The sequence below is a fragment of the Hyperolius riggenbachi genome, chromosome 4, assembly GCF_040937935.1.
Source record: "Hyperolius riggenbachi isolate aHypRig1 chromosome 4, aHypRig1.pri, whole genome shotgun sequence".
Taxonomy (NCBI): domain Eukaryota; kingdom Metazoa; phylum Chordata; class Amphibia; order Anura; family Hyperoliidae; genus Hyperolius; species Hyperolius riggenbachi.
The window spans coordinates 63,726,269-63,753,403 of NC_090649.1; the positions used below are offsets into that span (position 1 = coordinate 63,726,269).

The window sequence follows — 27,135 nt, forward strand, 5'->3', positions numbered from 1 at the left end:
GATTGGTGTCTCAAGGTGTGATTAGAGGGGGGAATAGATGCAAGCAATGCACTGGCGAGGTGATCAGGGCTGGGTTCTGAGGGTGTGGGCGGGTGATTGAGTGCCCTAGGGGCAGATAGGGGTCTAATCTGATGGATAGCAGTGACAGGGGGTGATTGATGGGTAATTAGTGGGTGTTTGGAGGAGAGAACAGATGTAAACAATGCACTTGGGAGTTGATCTGACGTCGGATCTGCGGGCGATCTATTGGTGTGGGTGGGTGTTCAGATTGCCCGCAAGGGGCAGGTTAGGGGCTGATTGATGGGTGGCAGTGACAGGGGGAGATTGATGGGTGGCAGTGCCAGGGGGTGATTGATGGGTGGCAGTGACAGGGGGTGATTGATGGGTGATTGACAGGTGATTGACAGGCGATCAGTGGGTTATTACAGGGAAGAACAGATGTAACTAATGCACTGGCGAATTGATAAGGGGGGGTCTGAGGGCAATCTGAGCGTGTAGGCGGGTGATTGGGTGCCCGCAAGGGGCAGATTAGGGTCTGATCTGATGGGTAACAGTGACAGGTGGTGATAGGGGGTGATTGATGGGTAAATTAGTGGGTGTTTAGGGTAGAGAACAGATGTAAACACTGCACTTGGGAGGTGATCTGATGTCGGATCTGCGGGCGATCTATTGGTGTGGGTGGGTGATCAGATTGCCCGCAAGGGGCAGGTTAGGGGCTGATTGATGGGTGGCAGTGCCAGGGGGTGATTGATGGGTGGCAGTGCCAAGGGGTGATTGATGGGTGGCAGTGACAGGGGGTGATTGATGGGTGATTGACAGGTGATTGACAGGTGATCAGTGGGTTATTACAGGGAAGAACAGATGTAACTAATGTACTGGCGAATTGATAAGGGGGGGGTCTGAGGGCAATCTGAGCGTGTAGACGGGTGATTGGGTGCCCGCAAGGGGCAGATTAGGGTCTGATCTGATGGGTAACAGTGACAGGTGGTGATAGGGGGTGATTGATGGGTAATTAGTGGGTGTTTAGGGTAGAGAACAGATGTAAACACTGCACTTGGGAGGTGATCTGACGTCAGATCTGCGGGCGATCTATTGGTGTGGGTGGGTGATCAGATTGCCCGCAAGGGGCAGGTTAGGGGCTGATTGATGGGTGGCAGTGACAGGGGGTGATTGATAGGTGATTGATGGGTGATTGACAGGTGATTGACAGGTGATCAGGGGGATAGAGGTATACAGTACACAAGGGGGGGGGGGGGTCTGGGGAGAATCTGAGGGGTGGGGGGGGTGATCAGGAGTCCCCAGGGGGCAGTTTAGGGTTAAAAAAAATAGCGTTGACAGATAGTGACAGGGAGTGATTGATGGGTGATTAGGGGGTAAACAGGGGTCTGGGGGGTGGGCAGGGGGGGGGTCTGAGGGGTGCTGTGGGCGATCAGGGGGCAGGGGGGGGGGAGATTAGTGTGCTTGGGTGCAGACTAGGGTGGCTGCAGCCTGCCCTGGTGGTCCCTCGGACACTGGGACCACCAGGGCAGGAGGCAGCCTGTATAATACACTTTGTAAACATTACAAAGTGTATTATACACTTTGTATGCGGCGATCGTCGGGTTAACATCCCGCCGGCGCTTCAGTATGGCCGGCGGGATGTTGCGGCGGGTGAGCGGAGACAGGCGCCGGCGGAGGATCGAGTCACAGATGACGCGATCGCTCCGCCCATGCCCCTACAAGGACCGCCGCCTTTGGGCATGAGCTGGTCCTTGCGGGATCCACTTCCCGGCCGCCTCTGTGCGTTAGGCGGTCGGGAAGTGGTTAATGACAATTACTTAATGATTCATAATATTAGTATAATATTAGTATATATCTGTGTATAGCCACATACATTCATTTATACATGCATACCAATATGCATATATGGAAAAAAAATTGGCATAAGCGAACCGTTTTTTTTTTTTTTATTCTTCTTCTCCAACTCCATCTTCTCCTTCTTCATCTTTTTCTCCAACTCCATCTTCTCCTTTTTGATCTTCTTCTCCTTCCTCTTCCTCTTCTTCTTCGCTTTGGCAAGTAAGGTTGGCATGAGCGCACTTGTTTCTTCAACTCTACTTCTTCTTCTTCCTCTTCTTCTTCTCTTTGGCAAGTAAGGTTAGCATAAACTCACTTGTTTCTTGAACTCTACTTCTTCTTCTTCTATTTCTTCTTCTCCTTTTTCTTCTGCTTCTTCCTGTTCTTTTTCTCACGTAAGGTTGGCATAAGCGTTCTAATGTCTTCTTCTTCTACTTCTTCTTTTTCACTTGTCTTTGACATGTAAGGTGTGCACCTGTATCTTGAACACATTGTCTTCTTCTTCTTCCTTTTGGCATGTAAGGTTGCCATGAGCACACCTGTTTCTTGAACACAATTGGTTGTAGCAGAGTAGGTTGTGGAACCTGGTGGTAGTAGCACCCCTGCAATAATTATGTCAGCACAGCAGCAACAGCAGAAGGAGTTGCTATTAGCAAAGTATCTTGTGGAACCTGGCGATGGTACCAGAGTAAATAATAATAACCACAAATTATGACAGGTGCAGAAAGAGTAATTGGTGGCAGCAAAATGTGTGCTGTGGAATCTGGCGGTGGTAACACAGCAAATAATAATTAAAATTATGATAGAAGCAGGAGGAGGAACTGGTGGCAGCATAGTAGGCCATAAAACTTGGCAGTGGTTAGAGATGGGCAAAGTATTCACCAAGTGAATCATTCACTGCGAAAATTGCGTATTTGCATTCACCACCTCAGGCGAATACATGGTGGATTTGGTTCGCACCCTATACATCATCATTGAGCTACACTTTGACCCCTTACCTCACAGTCAGCAGACACATGGTAGCCAATCAGCTAGCACCCCCTCTTGAACCCACCATCTCCCTGTAAATACGCCAGGACAGCAGTCATATTGGATTCATTCTGTGACTGCAGTGTTAGGGAGAGAGCTGCTGCACATAGGGAAAGCATTAGCTAAGTCTCTGCTCTGTGTCCTCAGTTCAGCTTCATGCTGCTACCAGCTAAGCCCTTCTTAGGGCTGATTCATAATTTTTCTTGCTATTGTATTGCTCTTCTGAGGCCAGTGCAAAAGTTAGCTGTTGGAGACAGGTCTGCTGGTCCTAGTAGTACACCGACCACAACCCACCTTCACACTACTACTGGCATCTAGTATCCACTGGCCCCTGTGTAAAACCTCAGTGTTGTGGGAGACAGGTCTGCTGGTCCTAGTAGTGCACCGACCATAACTTAGTAATGCTTCACACAATTACTGGCATCTAGTATCCACTGGCCCCTGTGTAAATCCTCAGTGCTGTAGGCAGGGGTCCCCAACCCCCGGTTCGCGGCCCACTGCTGGTCTGTAGGCTGTTTTGTGCTGGGCCGCGGGTCTAGCCTCTTCTCTCTCTCTTTTTTTTTTCTTCCAGCAGAGCAGCATGTATCAGAGTGTCAGTAGGTGGCGCTGTTCTCATTACAACATCAGTTGTGCTTCCTCTGAACAGCTGATACTAAAAAACTCTCTGCTGCATGCTGCTCAACTGAAAGTAAATAGAAGATGACAGACCCGCAGTGATAAGGCTGACAGGGGGGGCACATCTAGATACCTAACCTGGGAGGGGGCTACAGAACGCTGGGAGCACATCTAGTTGCCTAACCTGGGTGGGGGGCTACAGAACGCTGGGGGCACATCTAGCTGCCTAACCTGGGAGGGGGGCTACAGAATGGTGGGGGAACATCTAGTTGCCTAACCTGGGTGGGGGGCTACAGAACACAGGGGGCACATCTAGCTGCCTAACCTGGGAGGGGGGCTACAGAACGGTGGGGGAACATCTAGTTGCCTAACCTGGGTGGGGGGGGGGGGGGGGGCTACAGAACACAGGGGGCACATCTAGCTGCCTAACCTGAGAGGGGGGCTACAGAACACTGGGGAGACATCTAGCTACCTAACCTGAGAGGGGGTCTGCACAATGCAGGGGGCACATCTAGCTGCCTAACCTGAGAGGGGGGCTACACAATGCAGGGGGCACATCTAGCTACCTAACCTGGGAGGGGGGCTCCAGAACGCTGGGGGCACATCTAGCTGCCTAACCTGGGTGGGGGGCTACAGAACGCTGGGGGCACATCTAGCTGCCTAACCTGGGAGGGGGGTTACAGAACGGTGGGGGCACATCTAGCTGCCTAGCCTGGGAGGGGGGCTACACAATGCAGGGGGCAATTCTAGCTACCTAACCTGGGAGGAGGGTTACAGAACGGTGGGGGCACATCTAGCTGCCTAGCCTGGGAGGAGGGCTACACAATGCAGGGGGCACATCTAGCTGCCTAACCTGGGAGGGGGGCTACAGAATGCTGGGAGCACATCTAGTTGCCTAACCTGGGTGGGGGGGCTACAGAACGCTGGGGCACATCTAGCTGCCTAACCTGAGGGGGGCTACAGAACACTGGGGGCACATCTAGCTACCTAACCTGGGAGGGGGGCTACAGAACGCAGGGGGCACATCTAGCTGCCTAACCTGAGAGGGGGCTACAGAACGCTGGGGGCACATCTAGCTACCTAACCTGGGAGGGGGCTACAGAACGCAGGGGGCACATCTAGCTACCTAACCTGGGAGGGGGCTACAGAACGCTGGGGGCACATCTAGTTGCCTAACCTGGGTGGGGGGCTACAGTATGCCAGGGGCACATCTAGCTGCCTAACCTGAGAGGGGGCAACAGAATGCTGGGGGCACATCTAGCTGCCTAACCTGGGAGGGGGGCTCCAGAACGCTGGGGGCACATCTAGCTGCCTAACCTGGGTGGGGGGCTACAGAACACTGGGGACACATCTAGCTACCTAACCTGGGAGGGGGCTACAGAACGCTGGGGGCACATCTAGTTGCCTAACCTGGGTGGGGGGCTACAGTATGCCGGGGGCACATCTAGCTGCCTAACCTGGAAGGGGGGCTCCAGAACGCTGGGGGCACATCTAGCTGCCTAACCTGGGTGGGGGTCTACAGATCACTGGGGATACATCTAGCTAACTGGGTAGGGGGCTACAGAACACTGGGGGTACATTTAGCTATCAATACTTGGGAGGGGACTACACCATAGCTCCCAACTGTCCCTCTTTAGGAGGGACAGTCCCTCTTTGAGAGCCCTGTCCCTCTGTCCCTCTTTCCTCCTCATTTTTCCCTCTTTCAGTGTAGGGGACAGGTCTGCTGGTCCTAGTATTGCACCAACCTTAACCCAATAATCCTTCACCACAACTGCTGGCATCTAGTACTACTGCTGGCATCTAGCACTACTACTGCCCCCTGTATAGGGCCTCAGTGCAGAATCAGTGTTTTTTTTGGTTTCTTAACTGTCAGTGAACTACCTCAGCCTGAGCATAGAGGCTGGAAAACTGTGATCGCCTGCACTCCCACGATTGTGCGCACAAGCACGGCGGCCACTACGCAACCACTACACAAAGATTGCCACTGAGAGGACCAACATTTATGTCCTGGAGGTGTCAACTAGTAAAAACAAAGATATGCTCACCTGATGTAATCACTGAAAGTTTTTGCAGTTGTTTGCGGACTGCGGTGCGTTAAACGCGGCGTTTCGTCTGTCAGTGTGAAGCAGGCGTAACCCTTACACTACCTGATCAACATGTACACACACCGGATGTTTAAAGCACTTTATTCCACCAATTTAGGAATGTAATGTGATTTCTACCCTTTAGCAATTGAAACATGACTCTGTGCCATGATCTCCCTCCGGCATGCCACAGTCCAGGTGTCAGGCCCCTTGAAACACATTTTCCATCACTTTTGTGGCCAGAAATGGTCTGTAGGTTTTAAATTCTACTGTTCATTGAAGTCTATGGAGATTTGCAGATTCGCCAGATTCGTGAATTTTTGTGGAGATTTGCAGTTGAAATTTGCGAACCCAAAATTTGATGTTCGGCCCATCACTAGCGGTGATCAGTGCTGCTCGGATACCCCTTTTCAAAATCCGGATCCGATTCGGATCCGAATACCCAGATATTCGATCCGGGTTGGATATCTGATTTCAAAAATTTCCAATCCGAATCGGATATCCGACCCTAGTGTCAAAAACCTGAGCGCTTCTTGCCTTTTTCATGATTGCTAACTCAGTAAAGGACCAGCCCTTAAAGCGTTGCTATCATATAAATCCGGCATAGTGGGGTCTGAACCCTCTATAACAGTAATTATAGATTGATGGTGTACCTTGAAATGAATCAGAGCACTCAGTATATGATTTTATATAAAAAATTGTATTTGCTTATCATACAGCATATACATAAAATATGAACAGTTCCAAGTAGTGTTTCCTTCTAACAGTATTCCATCTTATCAAGGCTTTATAGCCAAGTGATCATCAATCTTCTAAGTACATTCAAAAAAGAATATAACAGTTGTGTTATGTAGAATAAGATCAAAAGTAGTCTCATCGGTATCAATAGCTGTGTATATAGTAGCTGTGTAAAACTTGTAGTAATCTTCTTAAAGAAATAACAACAAAAATAACTTCTAAAAAAACTTCTTACTAACATCTTAACAGAACTTAATGCTGAAAAATTAATAAAGTAAATCACCAGAATATTAAGCATATTACCCCTTCTCTGTCATCTCTTCAGCATATAGAACCACTTGTGGGAAGGTAGCCTTCTGCCTCATGTGTCTTCTCAGGAGATTGTTGGGCTTCTGCAAACTATGAGCTTTCAGCTCCTACTTTTATAGGGATAGGATGCAATATGGCTGCCTAATCTAGAATTTCCCTGAATCCCAGGTTCTGATTGGCTAAAGCTTCCGTGCATCAATGCTTTATCATGTTTTGAATACCTAAATCATAGTATTATTGTTTATAAATTCTGATTAGGTCATTTCTGACGCAGTTGATTAAAAATGGACGTCACCAGCCATCTTGTCTGCTGGTTGACCTTTTTCCCAAGACATTGAGACTAAACAATGTCATTTATGACGCATTTCTGATAAGATGTCCTTCTGCTAATTAGGTTCAGGTTGTAATGTGTCTATACTTTCCCAGGTCAGGTTGACACTATAACACTGTACACGGACCTGTAAGAGCCTTCAGGCTTAATGAAGCATACAGGGCTTCTAATATACTCATTTGAATATAAAGCTTATTATATAATTCTTCTTAAAACAATTCATATAATATATAGTTGCATATTAGAACTTAATAATATAAAATCATGTTCTATATATTTGCCTCTCTTTATGAACAAATAAATGTTATAATTCCACCGACAGATGTCACTATCTCATCATAAATAACAAGCAGTATTAATAATATTAATTATAAGCCAGGTGGCATAATTTGTCCTAAATACGGGAAAATACAAAACCCATGGAACTTCTATTGACATTCCAAAGAACAATCATAGTCTAAACAACTTTGTGGAAAACAGCTAATGTATTTTGAAACTTTCACTGCAGAATCCAGCTTTTTAACTGTATTTCAAAGTATTTAAATTATATTATATAGGGTTTAACAATATTTTTTTCTCTCTTTAGAAGGACTGTATTGATTATTAATATTTAGATCAATAATATGTATATGTAATAATTGAACAAATGTGTATATATATATATATATATATATATATATATATATATATATATATATATATATATATATATATATATATATATATATATATATATATATATATATATATATATATATATATATATATATATATATATATTAATGTGACTTTTAAACTAGCATTCTGTCTTACACATACTGCGCAGTCTACCCTTGACATAAACAAAGAATGTTTTAGCTTCTTGTAACCAGTACGTCAACAATCTTCCAGCTTGCAAGTTAAAATAATCTTATAAGGTTTACAGCCTGGGATATGCTGAGATGTCACAGAGCAATATAAAGTACTCTAACTTAACAGTTTACAATGACTTTTGCATAGAACATTAAAACTTAAAACCTATACATATGACAGCTTTTCCTGCATAAATAAAACCGCTAGAATTCTGACACTAGTATTCGAAAAAATTTGGATAACCGGATAGAAAAAAATGTAAGTGCCCTTTAAATTGCTTTAAAAACTTTTTTTAGGGTATATGAGGCATGTAGCATCATTATTTTTTAAAGGGGAACACTAATTGATGATGTGGGACTTAAAATCCCCCCCCCCCAAAAAAAAATGGCTGTGTAACAATTGGTGTCAGCACACAGAGAGAATCTGATTATTGATGATCTGCAGAATCATCAACAATACAGATGTATACTCGATTTTGGATGATCTGCAGAATCACCAATAATACAAGTATGACTAACCTCTGGACACCTAATAAAGTGTAAGTGTTTGGTGTAACTGTAGGATATCTCCCGTGAGGCGGGAGACACAGACAGCTCAGCCAGGAACCACCTGAGGGGCAGGTGGTCCTCGCCTGTGCAGGAACTATCCTCTCTCTCGAAAGAGGAAATAGAGAGAGCCTGACCACCCATGATACTTGGTGATCAGTTCTTGGCTGTATTGCAGCCAGGGGGCTCCAAGGAGCAGAGGCCACTGGCTGTCAGCAGGCCGGACTCTCTGAGGAGCAGGAGTCCTAACAGCTAACTGACACTTGGTCACAGCTAGTACAGACAGACTGAGCACTCAAGGGATGAGTGACAGCCTGGAGGGTCGGGCAGGCCAGGTCGGCAACACACGGGCAGATAAGGTACAGAGACAGAAGGCTGATTCGGTAACCAGGTACAGGCAGGGTTTGGCAACAGGTAGGCAGATATGCAGTGGTACCGAATCAGTAAGCAAGAGAGAGGTCGACAAAGCAAATAGTCATAACATATATAGAACAGAGTCCTAGCCTGGGGTGTGAGGTCCTTGGTCTTGACACCCGGGAACTAGTCTAGAGAATAACACAGTAATGACACAGTATTCCTAAGCTTGGGTGTGAGGTCCTTGGTCACAACACCCTGGAACTGGTCTAAAGTATAACACAGCAATGACACAGTATCCCTAAGCTTGGGTGTGAGGTCCTTGGTCACAACACCCTGGAACTGGTCTAAAGTATAACACAGCAATGACACAGTATCCCTAAGCTTGGGTGTGAAGTCTTTGGTCACAACACCCTGAAACTGGTCTAAAGTATAACACAGCAATGACACAGTATCCCTAAGCTTGGGTGTGAGGTTCTTGGTCACAACACCCTGGAACTGGTCTAAAGTATAACACAAGCGTAATTTGGATAAGTGTGAATTCCCAGGTCCTCCTGGTTCTAACACACTGTGGGATCTGACTGGTCTGAGTGCTCACACGTAAGTATTCGCAACGGCAGACAACCAGCAACTGACAGGCAAGATGTATATTTAGTGCAGCGCTCCACAGCGCCGCCCAGCACCACTCAGCCAATAACCCACTGCGCTGGAATCAGCTGACCGTCCTGATCAGCTAATCCCTCTTCTACTGGCATAAAGGTCCTGCCTCCCAGCGTGCGTGCGCGTGCGTAGCTCTCCATCTGTGTGCACTAGAAGGCTCAGACAAACCAAACATATGCTGCTGTGCGGAAACCGCCTGTCTGAACGCGGAGACAGCCGCGTGGCGGTGTCTCCACAATCCATTACAGTACCCCCCTAAGGAGTGGACTCCGGACACTTCCCACCAGGCTTCCCTGGATGTGAGTCATGAAATTCTTTCTTTAATTCCTCCGCTTGCATGCGACAATCTGGCACCCAAGTTCTTTCCTCCACACCATATCCTTTCCAGTGGACCAGATACTGCACGGAATTCTGCACTAACCGAGAGTCCAGAATCTTTTCAATCTCATATTCTGGTTGGACATCAACCAACACAGGGGGGGGGGGGGGGAAGGAATCCACGTACACTGCTGGCTTTAATAGAGACACATGGAATGATCTCACACCTCGCATACTGGCTGGGAGATCAATCGCGAAAGTGACATTATTAATTTTCTTGGACACTGGGAATGGTCCTATGAATCTAGGACCAAGTTTGGGTGACAGTTGCTTCAAGGCCAAATGCCGAGTGGATACCCACACCAAATCTCCTGGAGAGAACTTCCACTCTACGGACCGCCTTTTATCTGCCTGTCTTTTCTGGGTCTGGAAAGCTTTCACCCGGTTCTTCTTAACCATTCCCCAAATCTCCTTCAAAGCCCTCTGCCAATCTTCCAGGGCCGGAAATGGTGTAGATGCCACCGGCAATGGAGCAAACTTAGGTGATCTTCCCGAAACTACCTGGAATGGGGAAAATCCTGAAGAGGAGCTTTTCAGGTTGTTGTGCGCAAATTCTGCGAATGGCAATAATTTTACCCAATCGGATTGCGCATCTGCAACATAACATCTGAGAAATTGTTCTAGGGATTGGTTAACTCTCTCGGTCTGGCCATTGGTCTGTGGGTGGTAGCCTGATGAGAATGCAAGGTCCATATCCAGCTGATGGCAAAAGGCTCTCCAAAACTTAGATACAAATTGGACTCCCCGATCTGACACTACATTTTCCGGAATGCCATGCAGCCGGAAAATGTGCTGGATGAAGAGATCAGCCAATTCCTGGGCCGAGGGGAGTCCTTTCAAAGGAACAAAATGAGCCATCTTACTCAATCTGTCTACTACCACCCAAATGACTGTCTTGCCCTCAGACCTGGGGAGTTCTCCCACAAAATCCATGGACAAATGGGTCCATGGTTCACTTGGGACTGGTAAAGGTTGTAAAGTACCAACAGGAGCCTGACAAGAAGGTTTACTCCTAGCACACACTGCACACTCTCTTACAAACTCCTTACAATCTGTTGCCAATGTAGGCCACCAAGCACATCTGGCCAGTAAATCCTGAGTTCTGGTGGCCCCGGGATGACCAGCATTCTCGTGGGAATGAAACAGCAGTAAGAGTTGTAGACGGAAAGGCAGTGGCACAAACATGACCCCATCAGGCTTCCCCTTTGGAACATCCTGTTGGTAAGGACTCAGAGTGACTGTCCAATCCTTTCAGGTCTCAGTGGCTGCCAGAACTACCTTCTAAAGTAGAATGGTCTCAGGGGCTGAGGGCTGTACTGTCTCGGGCTCGAAACACCTGGACAAGGCATCGGCCTTGATGTTTTTACTACCAGGGGTATACGTAATTACAAATCTGAATTTTGCAAAGAACAGGGACCACCGAGCCTGACAGGGGCTAAGTCTCTTAGCACCCTCTATGTACTCCAGATTTTTATGATCTGTATAAACTGTGATAGTATGTTCTGCACCTTCTAGCCAATGTCGCCATTCCTCAAAAACTAATTTGATGGCTAAAAGCTCCCGATTGCCTATATCGTAGTTTTTCTCTGCGGGTGAAAACCTACGAGAGAAGTAGGCACATGGATGGAGTTTGCCCTGCAAGCCTGATCGCTGAGACAATAACGCCCCCACCCCCACCTCTGAAGCATCAATCTCCACGATAAAGGGGAAGGTGACATCTACATGTCTTAATATAGGTGCGGAACAGAACAGTTTTTTCAGTGTAGAAAAAGCAGCATGTGCCTCTGCTGACCAGTGGTGAGTATCAGCCCCCTTCTTGGTGAGACTGGTGAGGGGCGAGACTACCGTAGAGTACCCCTTTATAAACCTCCTGTAGTAGTTGGCAAAGCCCGGAAATCTCTGGAGTGCCTTCAGTCCCACAGGTTGAGGCCACTCCAAGACAGCAGAAACCTTCCCTGGATCCATAGAGAGGCCAGACGTAGAGATAATGCACCCCAAGAAGGCAACAGAGGTTACTCGAAAAGGCATTTCTCTAATTTAGCGTAAAGCAGATTCTGTCTTAACTTCCCTAGAACAAACTTAACATGCTTTCGATGTTCCGAAAGATTGGATGAGAAGATCAGTATATCGTCCAGATAAACTAGGACAAACGTCCCCACCACCTCCCTGAGTACCTCATTAATCAACTCCTGGAAGACGGCCGGAGCGTTGCACAACCCGAAGGGCATCACCAGATACTCGTAGTGCCCGTCGGGCGTGTTAAAGGCCGTCTTCCATTCGTCACCATCCCTAATACGAACTAGGTTGTATGCACCTCTCAAATCTAGTTTTGAGAAAATCTTGGCATTGGTAACCTGAGTGAATAAATCGTCAATCAAGGGTAAAGGATAACGATTTTTCACTGTGATTTTGTTTAAGCCTCGATAATCAATGCAGGGACGAAGGCCTCCATCTTTTTTTTTTACAAAAAAGAATCCTGCCCCTGCTGGTGAACGAGAGGGGTGGATAAAACCCTTAGCCAAGTTTTCTCTGATGTATTCCTGCATTGCAAGTTTCTCAGGCTCAGACAGATTATAGAGGTGACCCCTGGGAGGCATACAACCAGATCTTAAATCGATGGGAAAGTCGAAGGTACGGTGGGGGGGGGGGGGGGAGTTTATCTGCTGATTTGGGACAAAATACGTCAGCAAATTCTGCGTATTGTTTTGGCACACCTTTAATCTGAATCTTGGTGTTACCCACGGTTACTTTCGCTAAACAGTGATGATAACAATGGGTAGACCAGCTCGTTAGCTGACCTTAAACCCAATCTATCTGAGTAGAGTGAAGTTGTAACCATGGCATGCCAAGAATGACGGTGGAGGTTGCCATACGCAGGACCAAAAATTGTAGATTCTCCTTATGTAGCACCCCAACGCTGAACCTCAAATTCGGGGTTCGAGACAGGGGATGTCTACTTTGCAGAGGAGAGTCATCTACTGCAGTGACCAAAACCTGTTGGTCTAATGGGAGTATAGGAACCCCCAAGTTTTTTGCAAACTCGTAATCTATAAAGTTAGCCGCTGAACCAGAGTCTATGAAAGCTTCAGTGGTAACAGTCTGTCCCCTGAGAATCCCCTGACAAAAGGGTCTTAATAAATGTAATTCTTTGTGCCTCAGTTCCTGATAAATTGGGTCTTAGCTCAAAATACGACATTACTCGATTTTTAAAGTTCTGAAAGTCAGATCTATGACCAGAAAACCTTTCGGGTACAGACATACGTAAGTCTGTAACTGGAGAGGATCGCACTGCATTTACAGCCGTCTGAAGGACCTATATGGACCCAGACAATGCAGTGATCTGGGTCTGATGACCGTCCAGCACCCTGATGAAATTCTCCACCGAGGTGGTGAGTGCATCAAGACGGCTGTTGAGTGCGTCCATTTTGTTTTTCAGGTCTGCCGTTCTGTAACGATTGGTGTCAGCACACAGAGAGAATCTGATTATTGATGATCTGCAGAATCATCAACAATACAGATGTATACTTGATTATGGATGATCTGCAGAATCACCAATAATACAAGTATGACTAACCTCTGGACACCTAATAAAGTGTAAGTGTTTGGTGTAACTGTAGGATATCTCCCGTGAGGCGGGAGACACAGACAGCTCGGCCAGGAACCACCTGAGGGGCAGGTGGTCCTCGCCTGTGCAGGAACTATCCTCTCTCTCTCGAGAGAGAGGAAATAGAGAGAACCTGACCACCCGTGATACTTGGTGATCAGATGTTGGCTGTACTGCAGCCAGGGGGCTCCAAGGAGCAGAGGCCACTGGCTGTGAGCAGGCCGGACTCTCTGAGGAGCAGGAGTCCTAACAGCTAACTGACACTTGGTCACAGCTAGTACAGACAGACTGAGCACTCAAGGGATGAGTGACAGCCTGGAGGGTCGGGCAGGCCAGGTCGGCAACACACAGGCAGATAAGGTACAGAGACAGAAGGCTGATTCGGTAACCGGGTACAGGCAGGGTTTGGCAACAGGTAGGCAGATATGCAGTGGTACCGAATCAGTAAGTGGTACCGAATCAGAGGTCGACAAAGCAAATAGTCATAACATATATAGAACAGAGTCCTAGCCTGGGGTGTGAGGTCCTTGGTCTCGACACCCGGGAACTAGTCTAGAGAATAACACAGTAATGACACAGTATTCCTAAGCTTGGGTGTGAGGTCCTTGGTCACAACACCCTGGAACTGGTCTAAGGTATAACACAGCAATGACACAGTATCCCTAAGCTTGGGTGTGAAGTCCTTGGTCACAACACCCTGGAACTGGTCTAAAGTATACACAGCAATGACTCAGTATCCCTAAGCTTGGGTGTGAGGTCCTTGGTCACAACACCCTGGAACTGGTCTAAAGTATAACACAAGCGTAATCTGGCTAAGTGTGAATTCCCAGGTCCTCCTGGTTCTAACACACTGTGAAATCTGACTGGTCTGAGTGCTCACACGTAAGTATTCGCAATGGCAGACAACCAGCAACTGACAGGCAAGATGTATATATAGTGCAGCGCTCCACAGCGCCGCCCAGCACCACTCAGCCAATCACACACTGCGATGGGATCAGCTGACCGTCCTGATCAGCTGATCCCTCTTCTACTGGCATAAAGGTCCTGCCTCCCAGCGTGCGCACGCGTAGCTCTCTATCTGTGTGCACTAGAAGGCTCAGACAAACCAGACGCATGCTGCTGTGTGGAAACCTCCGGTCTGAATGCGGAGACAGCCAGACCGTGCGGCGGTGTCTCCGCAATCCATTACAGGCTGTCAATTAACATTAGGTCTATGTTCCAGACAGCGGTCGTGCAGCCTACATTGTGTCCAAAATCCAACCGCACAACTGGGACATGACAGTTTTCAGCCAAGGCACCTCCAAAAAATTACGCAGCAATTGTGTTTTGGGTTAAATATAGGTGGTATCAGTGGCATATGGCACCCTAGCCTGGTGGTGGGAGCTGCACAGGCATCAGGAGCAGGGCAATGCAGCAGCAGCAGGTGTAACGTGTGCAAGGAGCATGCCGGATGTGGCACGTGGCAATTGGCACGTGTCATGTGTCACTTGGCAAGTGTCACGTGGCACGTGTCACGTGGCAAGTGCCACGCGACACGTGCCACGTGCCAAGTGACAGTCAGACAGCAGAGGAGAAGACACTAGTGCACACTAACTGTCACACTGGCACTGCTCACAGCACAGCAGTTCTGTAGAAAGCTAACACTGTAGTACTACTACTCTAACAACTACTAGCACTGACTGCAGTACTACAGTACTAACTACTCAATAACACAGTAATCCTATCCCCTAATCCCTAACCTAACCTATATCTAAGGTTAATAGCTGGCCAGCAGGCAGCTGCTGGCCTGGTCTGTGCACAGCACACACACAGACACATAGCAGCTGCAGCAGCACTGGAGCACACACTCTGACTGTCACACAAATGACATCAAGCTAATTAATGATAATAGTGACAATGACAATAGTGTAGTGATAGTGAAGGGGTTAATCACTGAACAGCTTTCAGTTTATCACTGTGTACAGCCCTTGCTAGGCCAGCAGCACTGGAGCACACACTCTGACTGTCATGCAATGACATCAATCAAGCTAATTAACAGTTTAACAATAGTGTAGTGATAGTAGTGAAGGGGTTAATCAATGAACAGCTTATCACTGTGTACAGCCCTTGCTAGGCCAGCAGCACTGGAGAACACACTCTGACTGTCACACCAGGACATCAATCAAGCTAATTAACAAATTAACAATAGCGTAGTGATAGTGATAGTGAAGGGGATAATCACTGAACAGCTTTAAGTTTATAACTGTGTACAGCCCTTGCTAGGCCAGCAGCACTGGAGCATGTCTCTCAGTGAGCATTCAGCAAGTTAGGACGATATGTCTCATCATGGCAGCCCTCCTTATTATACAGGGGCACTGGCCAGTGTTCCTTTCTGTGATTGGGTGCCAGGGTTTAGGCTGGGAGCCCTCTGATTGGCTAAATGAGGTCAGGTGGGTCTGGCCAGGGTTCCCCTCTGTGATTGGTTGCTAGGGATTCTGCTGGGAGCCCTCTGATTGGCTCCAGGACGTCATCTCCTTAGTTACAGTATTTTGAATCCGGATATCCACAATATCTGCGGATATCCGCGTTATCCGCGTTAATATTCGCAGATAGCTATCCGGATTTCTGTAGATATCCGGAATCCGGATCGGATAGCTGAAAAACGGTTGGATATCCGGGTTACCTCACATCCGCAACTGCTGCTGCTACATGCGTTGGTGTGCACACGATCGCTTGGTCACGGAGACAATCTGTGCTTGTGCAGGGAGAATGATCACTATTTTTGTTCAAAAACAGTGATCATTCTTATTAGATGTAGGCGACGTGCGTGTGATCATGCTGCTGCACACTCTTGCTCACTCCCGCCGCCCATTAGAGGGGAGATGAAAGCGTTCCCATTCATTAACCACTTCACCACTGAGGGGGTTTACCCCCTGACCACCAGAGCAATTTTCACCTTTCAGCGCTCCTTCCATTCATTCGTCTATAACTTTATCATTACTTATCACAATTAAACGATCTATATCTTGTTTTTTCCACCACCAATTAGGCTTTCTTTAGGTGGGACATTATGCCAAGAATTATTTTATTCTAAATGTGTTTTAATGGGGAAATAGGAAAAATGTGGGAAAAAAATTAATTATTTTTCAGTTTTCGGCCATTATAGTTTTTAAATAATGCATGCTACTGTAATTAAAACCCATGAAATGTATTTACCCTTTTGTCCCGGTTATAAAACCATTTAAATTATGTCCCTATCACAATGTTTGGCGCCAATATTTTATTTGGAAATAAAGGTGCATTTTTTTCAGTTTTGCGTCCATCCCTAATTACAAGCCCATAGTTTATAAAGTAACAGTGTTTTACCCTCCTGACATAAATATTTAAAAAGTTCAGTCCCTAAGGTAACTATTTATGTATTTTTTTTATTGTACATTTTTTTAATTTTTTTTTTATTACAAAAAAAAAAAAATTGGGAGTGTGGGAGGTAATGAGTTAATTTTTTGTGTAAAAGTAATTTATTTGTATGTGAAAAATGTGTAGGGTGTAGTTTTACTATTTGGCCACAAGATGGCCACAGTAACTTTTTGCTTTAATGCGACCTCCAAGCTTCCTTCCGGAAGCTTGGAGGAAGTACTTGGAGGCTGGGTAAGTTTGTATCGTTTCACAATGATCGCGCTGCCCATCGGAGAGCAGCGGATCATTGCGGGGCTAAGATCAACGAACGGGAATGGATTTTCCCGTTCATTGATCTCCGGGCGAGCGGGCGGCGGCGTGTTTACTAGCGGCGGGCGGCGTGTTTAGGAGCGGGAGCGCGGGCAGCGGCGGGAGTGCGCAAAGTACGGATTTCTCCGTCCCTGGGGGTTAAAGGATGGAAAAAGGGACGGAGAAATACGTACGGGCGGGGGTAAAGTGGTTGATCTAAGTCTCCCTGTGAATGATTGTCGGCATTTATGAGATGCCGCGTTCATTCGTAACTTCTGACGTACCATGTCCGCGCATTACTTCCTATTTGCGTACTTAAAAGTACAACACCAATAGGAAATAATGCCATCTTGTGACCAAATAGTAAAATTACACCTACATACATACACCTACATACCTTAAAGGATACCCGAGGCGAAAATAACCTAATGAAATAAATGATTGTATCTATCTTCCTTCTCCTAAAAATGACTTTTTAAGATATTCCACGTTTTTATTTTATGTTTAAATCTCTTTTTTAAGTTTTAACTGTTTTATTGTTTTTGCTCAATGACACATTAATTGAAGTATGCCAGAGCTAAAATGTATGAACTATTGACCCTTTTTATCTTTTCCCAGCTCTCAGAAGCCATTTTATGCTAGGAAAGTGTTTTATAGTTGGAATTTCTTATCAGTGAGGGTCACACTGTAGTCTCTTCCTGTCTGAGTCTGGACTGAGTCAGCCACTTACATACCTGATATTTAACTCTTTCAGTCAGAGAAAGAAAAAAAGGAACACAGCCTAGCTATTTGTGTGCTAGGCACTGTACATGTCTATCTCATCATGTCACATGTCACCTCGCGTATCCTTTAATTCTAATAAAAAGACCCACACAATTAAATTATGGGCTTGTAGTTAGTGATGGACGTAAAACTGAATAAATGCACCTTTATTTCCAAATAAAACATTGTCGCCATACATTGTGCTAGGGATATCATTTAAACGTTGCAATAACGGGGACAAATTAGCAAATAAAATGTGTGAGTTGTATCCACACTAGAGCATTTTATTTAAAACTATAATGGCTGAAAACTGAGAAATGATAAATCTCTTCAATTTTTTTCTTATTATTCCCATTAAGATGCATTTAGAATAAAATAATTCTTAGCAAAAGGTAACACCCAAAGAAAGCCTAGTTGGCGCTGAAAAAAAACAAGGTATAGATCATTTTGTTATGATAAGTAGTGATAAAGTGTGGCTGGATGGTGTAGTGGTTAAGGGCTCTGCCTCTGACACAGGAGACCAGGGTTCGAATCTCTGCTCCGCCTGTTCAGTAAGCCAGCACCTATTCAGTAGAAGACCTTTGGCAAGTCTCCATAACACTGCTACTGCCTATAGAGCGTGCCCTAGTGGCTGCTGCTCTGGCGCTTTGAGTCCGCCAGGAGAAAAGCGCGATATAAATGTTATTTGTCTTGTCTTGTCTAAAGTTATTGGGGAATGAAAGGAAGGAGCGCTGAAATGTAAAAATTCCTCTCGTCCATAAGGTGTAAACAACCCGCAGGCTGAAGTGGTTATCCACTTCAGCCTGAAGGTGTTTTTTACCTCTAGGACAGAAGCAATTTCCCCTGTCATTGCTCCTTATATTCATTCACCAATAACTTTATTACAACTTATCACAACATAACGATCTTTATCTTGTTTTTTTTTTTTTTTTTTTTTTTTTGCCACCAATTAGGTTGTGGTACATTTTGCTAAGAGCTATTTTATTCTAAATGCATTTTAACGGGAATAATAAGAAAAAAAAACGGGGAAAAAATCATTATTTCTCAGTTATCGGCCATTATACTTTTAAAATAAAAAGGCGTTACTGTGCATAAAACCCACACATTTTATTTGCCCATTTGTCCAGGTTATTGCAACGTTTAAAATATTCCCCTAGTCAATGTATGGCGCCAATAGTTTATTTGGAAATAAAGGTGTATTTTTTTTCAGTTTTGCATCCATAATCACAAGCCCATACAGGCAGAATATAACAGTAATATACCCTCACAATATGCATATTAAAAAGTTTAGCCCCTAAGGTAACTATTGATGTATTTTTTAAAACTGTCTTTTTTTAAACTTCTTTTTTCTTCGCTTTGGAGGGGGGTGGGTCAGTCTTTATTAAATGTGTATTTTTTTCTACTTTAATTTTACTCTTTGGCTAAGTACTCTCCTGGAAGATACAAGGGAGTACCAGATCTCTTTTTTTTTTTTTTTACATTTCGTGACATTACGTTTTCATGAGTCAAGATGCCTCCTGATTGGAGGCATCTTGAATAATTCACAGGGGATCGCTTGCCCTGGGGGAAAACTCATTTCCCTTTCGCAATCAATCGCCTGTAATAGCGGCAGGGAACAAACTGCCTGCACACCTATATGCATGTGCAACCGCCGTAACACCGCTGGATGAATATATTTACTCTGATAAGGGGTTATGCTGACAGTCTGTTTATGTGTGGGACAGGGGATGTAATTGTTTGTCTGTATTTATAATGTTATGCACAGTATATTATTTACTCCTGATGAAGGCAACATGTCGAGTTTTAACTGTTAGTGCACTGGGTGTATCTATGTATCCCCACACTGTCCGTTTTTTACTCTGTGTCAGAGAATAGTAAAATGTATGATCTGTCTGACCAAATATGCGTAATAGTTTCATTATAGACCCACCCTTACATGCAACTGGGTGCGTCTGACTGAGCAGATATATGTTACATACGGTCAATGGGAACCCTCCAATCGATATAAATCTGGGATTTTTCTGATTATTTTGACCTATATGCGCATTCGGCTTATTTGAGACCCACTCCTATATGTATTAGGGTGCGTCTGATTGTACATATCTGTGTACACATATGATCAATATGCGCTTTTGGCTTATTTGAGACCCACTCCTATATGTACTAGGGCAGTGTTTCTCAACATTTTATTGGTATGTACCCCTTTTAAAACCCGTGTACTCCCCAAGTACCCCCTAGCATAGTAAACATTATGAAAAGTACCCCTTAACAAATATATATTGAATCGTAGTGCATGATAATGGTTCTAAACAACTTCCAAGTATTTACTATTGCTTTTAATTAGCTAAAATTCTAATATTGTGTTCTTTAAATAAGATTTATAATTTTCTAAAACTCTAAATTGGTTATTCTTGGTTAAGTGTATCAAGCCAGAGTACCCCCTGGAACCATCAGAAGTACCCCCTGGGGTACACATACCGCATGTTGAGAACCTAGGTGCTAGGGTACGTCTGATCTTGCATTTATATGTACACACATGGTCCAATAGAAACTCCCAAATTGAAACAATCCTTGTTTGGTCCGACCATATATGCGCAATAATTCCGTTATAGACCCATGCCTATATGCAGTAGGGTGTGTCTGATTGCGCATGTATGTATACATATATGGTCCAAACGGAATTTCCAAATTGATATATTCTGACACAGATCCGGTGAAATAATACACACCTACACAGTCTGTCGGTTTTATATGTTCGCTGCTACCCAAACAGTGTGTTTTTAATAGTGACTAATAAAAGTTATGTTTTAGTGCGTTAGGGGCCTATCCCTTATTGGGAATACGTATCAGTTTTAGATTTCCCCCGAGTGCTGTTAATTTGTATTTGCATTATGAATATATTTGTTTCAGATTGCCTCTGAGCGGCGCTTTCTGGACAAATATATTCGTCCAGTTAGGCAGAAGTGGTTAATTACTGACTCGTATTAATAATTTTGAATGAAGCTTCAAGTTCATCCTTAATCAGCCCCCATAATTTCTCTTGATTACGAATGTCCGATTACGATGCGTAAGTGCCATTACAAATCGTTAACTACGGAAACATATAATGGCCAATTCGGTACTAGCACCACTAATAAAGATAAATTAATTGGCATCCCCCAAAAAATGGGAATTAGGAGGATTCTTCCTGAATTAGGCATAAACAGAAGGGCACTTTGGTAGTCAAAGGACAAGAGGGCACTTGTTAAGGCAGTAAAGGAGGGGGCTAGAGTGCAAAAGGGGCCATTACTATAAGAGAGAGCATTGGGGAATGATACAGTGTGCAGCATAGGACACAATTGGTGAATGGAATGAAGATTGACTGAAGAAGGGCTGTAAATGGCAGCAAGGAAGTTGCAGAAAATTCTCCTCCAAAAATTTAAAATTGTATAGGCAACAGCATTAACAATCTCTCTCTATATAAAATCGTATGTATCTATGTATGTGTGTATGTGTGTGTGTGTGTGCCGCGATCATTCGAAAACGCCTTGACCGATTTGACCGAAACTTGGTATACAGATCCCTTACTGCCTGGGATGATATGTTCTGGGGGTCTCGTGTCCCCCCTGCACACCTGGGTGGAGCTACAAGCAGCAAATCAGATTCCACACATTCAAGTCAATGGAAAAAATGTAAAATATTGCCATTCTCACAGTAATCAAGCCAGAGTCCCCACGCTTGGCATAGTTGATCACTCGGTGACCGAGAGGTTACAAATTCAAAAAAAGTGGGCAGAACATAAAACAGCCAATGAAATGTCAGCCATTCATTTTAAATGGGAAACTGTGAACTGCAGCCATTCTTACACTGCTAATGGTAGGGTTTTCAAACTTGCCACACTTGGTCACTGGGTGACTGGGATTAATATTTAGTGGGTGGAGCCTACAACAGCCAATAAAAATTCACCTATTGATTTCAAGGGGAATATTTAAACTGCTGCCATTTTTACACTGTTTATGGCAGAGGCTTCAAACTTGCTACAGTCGGTCATTCACACATTTTTGAGGCCTGAAACCCAAAAGCTCACAAACTTGGTCATTGAGTGACTGTGTGTCAAGGTTACAAAAAGTGGGCGGAGCCAAAACAACTTTCACTGAGAAAATAGAAACTACAGCTATTCTTACACTGTTAATGGCAGGGTTCTCAAACTTTGCCCAGTTTGTCACTGGGTGACTGTGATTAATATTCAGGAAAATGAGTGGAGCCTACAGCAGCCAATCAAAATTCACCTGTTGATTTTCAAGGGTAATATTTAAATTGCTGCTATTCTTACACTGTCAATAGCAGATGCCTCAAACCTGGTACAGTCAGTCATTGGGGGAGCCACAAACAGCCAATCCAATTTATTAGATTGATTTCAGCCATTATGTTATTGGCAAGGTTCTTAAACTTGACACAGTTGGTCACTGGATGACTGGAATTAATACTCAGGAAAGTAGGTGAAGCCTACAACAGCCAATCAAAATTCCCTATTGATTTTCAAGGGGAATATTTACATTGCTGCCATTCTTACTTTCTTAATGGCAGAGGCCTCAAACCTGGAACAGTCAGTCACTGGGAGACTAGAGTTTAAATTCTGAAAAGGGAGTGGGCCACAAACAGCCAATCAGATTTGTTTAATTTCAATGGGAAAATGCAACTTATTGATACCAAGGACCCCAAAGCTCATTAACTTGGTCATTGAGTGACTGTATGCCAAGGTTAGAAACAGTGGGTGGAGCCAAAAACAACAAACGTTTTACATGGGAAAATATAAACTGCAGCCAATCTTACACTGTTACTGGCAGGTTTTTCAAACTTGACACAGTTGGTCATTGGGAGACTGTGATTAATATTCAGAAAAGTGAGTGGAGCCTAAAACAGCCAAACAAAATTGACCTATTGATTTTCAAGGGGAATATTGAAACTGCTGCTATGCTTACACTGTTAATGGCAGAGGCCTCAAACCTGCTACAGTTGGTCATTAAGTGACGGGGTTCAAATTCACTGAATAAACTGCTTCCATTCACACAATTTTGATGCCAGAAACCCAAAAGCTCACAAAATTTGTCATTGAGTGACTGTGTGTCTAGGTTACAAAAAGTGGGTGGAGTCAAAAACAAATGTCCCTGGGAAAATTTCAACTGCACCCCTTTTTCACTGATAATGGCAGGGTTCTGAAACTTTGCACAGTTGGTTACTTGGTGACTAAGATTAATATTCAGAAAAGTGGGTGGAGCCTAAAAAAAGCCAATCAAATTTTGCCTGTTGATTTTCAAGGGGAATATTTAAAGGGCTTCCATTCATACACTGATAATTGCACAAGCCACAAACCTGGTACAGTTGGTCATTGGGTCACTGGGGTTCAAATTCAGAAAAGGGGGCGGAGCCACAAAACTCCAATCAGATTTGTTTCATTTCACTGGGAAAATACAAATTATTGATGCCAAGGACCCCAAAGCATAAACTTGGTTGAGTGACTGTGTGTCCAGGTTACAAAAAGTAGGCAGAGCCAAAAACTAATTTCCCTGAAAATATAAACTGCAGCCATTCTTACACTGTTAATGGCAGGGTTCTCAAACTTTCCCCAGATGGCCACTGGGTGACTGAGCGTAATATTCAGGAAAGTGGGAGGAGCTTATAATAGCCAATCAAAATTCACCTGTTGATTTTTAAGGGGAATAGTTAAATTGTGGCCATTTTTACACTGTCAATAGCAGATGCCTCAAACCTGCTACAGTTGATCATTGGGTGACTGGGGTTCAAATGCTGGAGAGGAGCGGATCCTCAAACAGCCAATCTGATTTTTGTTAATTTTAAGGGAATATACAAATGATTGATGCCAAAGACCCCAAAGCCCACAAACCTGGTCATTGAGTGTTTGTGTGTTAGGGTTAGAAAAAGTGGGCGGAGCCAACACAAGCCAAATACATACCCGGGCAACACCGAGTCAGTAGCTAATATAAAATGCATGACAAAAAAAGCATTGAGCATATCCCTCAACTTGAGTTTTAAACTTTACTTTTAGGAGACTGAACCTATACACCTCTAAAATACATATGCCTCCGGAATGCTGAAGTTCTGATGGAAGGTGTGACCATGTGGCTTTTTTGAATTATTTTTATTAAGAGTGTAGACTGCAGTCCAATGGGGCACCTAGACATGAAAGAGGGGTTTCTACATATGAAAGAGAAGATTGCAAATGGGGAGAAACACATGAAAAAGGGAAAATGATGCTCAAGGGAGCTGTTCATAAAAGAGGGAGGCTGCAATATGGGAATAATACACATGAAAGAGGGGGCTGCTCATGGAATAAGAGGGGTGCTGCTGCACAAGAAAGGGGAGTCACAATATATTTTGCCAAGGGACACAAAAAGTATACCTTATATACTCACGTATAAGCCTAATTTTTTCAGCACAAACAAATGTGCTGAAAAGTTACCCCCTCGGCTTATATGCAGGTCAGTAGAGCAGAATGGATGGTGGAGCAGGTTTTGTTACTGGCAGAGGAGCGTAAGGTTCGTGCACTAGTGGTCCTGGTCTTGCCATCTGGCTTCGTGCTGTGATTGTGCTTCCCATCTCCTCCAACTTGGTGTGTAGATGCTCTGCTCAAGACTACCTGTGTCCACTGGCTTGTGGAGCGGAGTGTACAGCAGCGTGTCAGTAGTGTAATGAACAAGGATTCTTCCTGTGTGGAAATTGGCTGTGGGGAGGGAGGCTGACTTGTACTGGGGGCACATCTGGCTACTGTGGAGGGGGCTATACTGGGGAGGGGGCTTATACATGAGTCAATCACTTTATCCTGGTTTCTGAGGGGAAAAGGGGTTCTTCAACTTATACGCGGGTCGGATTATATGCAAGTATATATTGTAAATCCGGCCTTGTCTGCTATACTGATTCCTGCTTTGCCTTTGCTGACATGTTCAATCATACTCCCATTTCTATCTCTTCTCCTCAGATCACTTATGGAACGATGGATCCCATATTCAGTGACAAGCGCCTCTTCCCCTACTTTTACCGTTTGCTTCCTGATGAGAGAGCCCAGCACAGAGCCATTGTTCTCCTCCTGATTCATTTTGGCTGGAGCTGGGTGGGGATTCTGGTGGGAGATGATGAGAGCAGCCAGAAGGCCAGCATGGAGCTCTACAAGGAAATCATCCAGAGCGGGGTCTGTGTGGCTTTCATGGAAACTATTAATAAAAAACAATTTTTGAAAAGGGGAAATACTTTACTTAAAACACTATTTAAAACCAGCAGCAATGTTTTAATATTTCTTGGAACCTCTGAAGGTGTTTTTGAATTTTCCACTCTACTTTGTAAGAAACCTAGTTTTAGAAAGGTTGTAATTATGCCAGCTATGCATTTAATTCATATTGCAACAATGATCATGCTAAATAGATCACTGCTGATTTCACCTCCAAGAAGACATGTTCCAGGGCTGGGGGAGTACCTGCTCATTGCTGGCCCTCACAAATACTCACATGTGCAATTTATGGCCAGAGTGTGGGAAAACTATTTGGGTTGCTGTATTGGGAATTGCCGTGGCTTTTACCGACCCTGCAATGAAAAGGACCTTCTCAGTCAGGTGGACTCTTCTCTCTATGATGTGAATAACTTCTGTTACACCTTCAGCATCTACGCTGCAGTCTACGCTGTGGCCCATGCACTACATGATTTGTTTTCCTCTAAAGAACACAGCCAGTTACAGAGCTTCAGGAGATCACATCAACCATGGAAGGTAAGCATGAATGTCCATCAATGGGCTGCCTAAAAAAAATGAGGTCTACACACTTCCATCTTCTTATATGTTTTGACAAATATTCTGTGAACCTTAAAGAGACTCTGTAACAAAAAAAATTTTCCCCTTGGGGGTACTCACCTCGGGAGGGGGAATTCTCAGGGTCTCAATGAGACTTCTGCCTCCCCTGTAGCTGCAGGCAATGCAGCGCTGGCTCCCCCGAAGTCTCTGGCAATCCTGGCTCGACAAGTCTGTCAAACTACATTTATTTACCATCCCTGGTTCCAGCGGGGGCGCTGTAGCGGCTTTCAGCACGGAGATAGATGGAAATAGCCAATCTCCGTTGGGTCCGCTCTACTACGCAGGTACAGGAGACTTGCGCCTGCACAGTAAAGCGGCCGACAGCGATCGGCTATTTCTGCCTATCTCCGAACGGAGAGCCGATACTGCACCTACACTGGAGCTGGGAAGGTAAATAATTACATCTCCGCTGTTCCGGGAGCTTTTTTGCTGCCGCCGTGGGACGCTGGAGGACAGGGGAAGCCTCGATAGGATCCGGAGGCTTCCCCCACCCGAGGTGAGTACCCCCCGGGGGAACTTTTTCTCATTACAGGTTTTCTTTAAAGCAAGTCTGAAGCAATTTTCCAAAAAAAAACAGATACTCACCTAAGAAGAAGGAAGACTCTGGGTCCTATAGAGCCTTCCTGTTCTTCTCAGTGTGCTCATTTTATCGCAGGCTCCTCTGTTTGAATCTCTCATTGCGGGAGTCTTCAGAAGCACTTGAGCTCCCAAAGACCGTCTCGCATGGATTGTGTGCAGTACAGAGAGGCCCTTCTTTGGAAGCCAGAGTGCTTCTGAAGACTGCCAAAGACAGCCCAGCCCGGAAGAGAGAAGTGTACGACCACCAGGAAGGCTCTATAGATAGGACTCAGAGCCTTCCCTCTCCTTAGGTAAGTTTCTGTTTTTTTTTCTTTTTAAAATCGATTCAGACTCCCTTGAAAGGAAACCAGATCTCTCCCTATTGGCTGTCTGTCAAATCTACCGCACAGAGAGAGCATGCAGTGAGTGAGTTATTGGTTGGTAATTGCTAGAGAGTAATATCAAACACTTTTGACCGATTACCGAATGCGTAAATCTTTGTGAATTGTAATTTCTTGAGGCAATTATCGCACAAGTTGGTAATTTACCTCACTTGTTGGTAATTCTTATTTTCTGTACGCTAATAGGTTAAGTGAATTGATATTTGGGAAAATCTTAGGTAAAATCTGTTTGCAGCATTACCGATTTACCGAATGCAGTAATGCTTAGTGAATTGAGGCCATTGTCAAATAATATCATCTTTATGGATCACTGTTTGATTGCTGTGGGGAACAAGCAATATTTTTTTTTTTCAGAATAAATCTTAGAAATATCTAACTATTCTTAGATGTATCTAGATATTTATAGCAGGCTAGAAATTGAAATGAATGGAAAATTTCATTTTTGATCACTTTAATTAAACTGTAACGTGCCTTGTGCAGTACTAATGTATGACACAACATTTTTTGCCTTAGAAAAATTCTATTTCCTTTAAAGTGAAACGAAAGCATAGTAAATAA

General features: G+C 44.6%; 1 protein-coding gene across 1 annotated transcript in view; it reads left to right on the forward strand.

The window, feature by feature from the left end:
- LOC137504658 (vomeronasal type-2 receptor 26-like) overlaps window positions 1-27,135 on the forward strand; it is a 63,457-nt gene that overhangs the window by 15,630 nt on the left and 20,692 nt on the right. Inside the window, exon 3 of the mRNA XM_068233242.1 lies at window positions 24,758-25,537. Within this exon, the coding sequence (XP_068089343.1) occupies window positions 24,758-25,537 (780 nt within the window). The remainder of the gene's footprint in view (window positions 1-24,757; window positions 25,538-27,135) is intronic.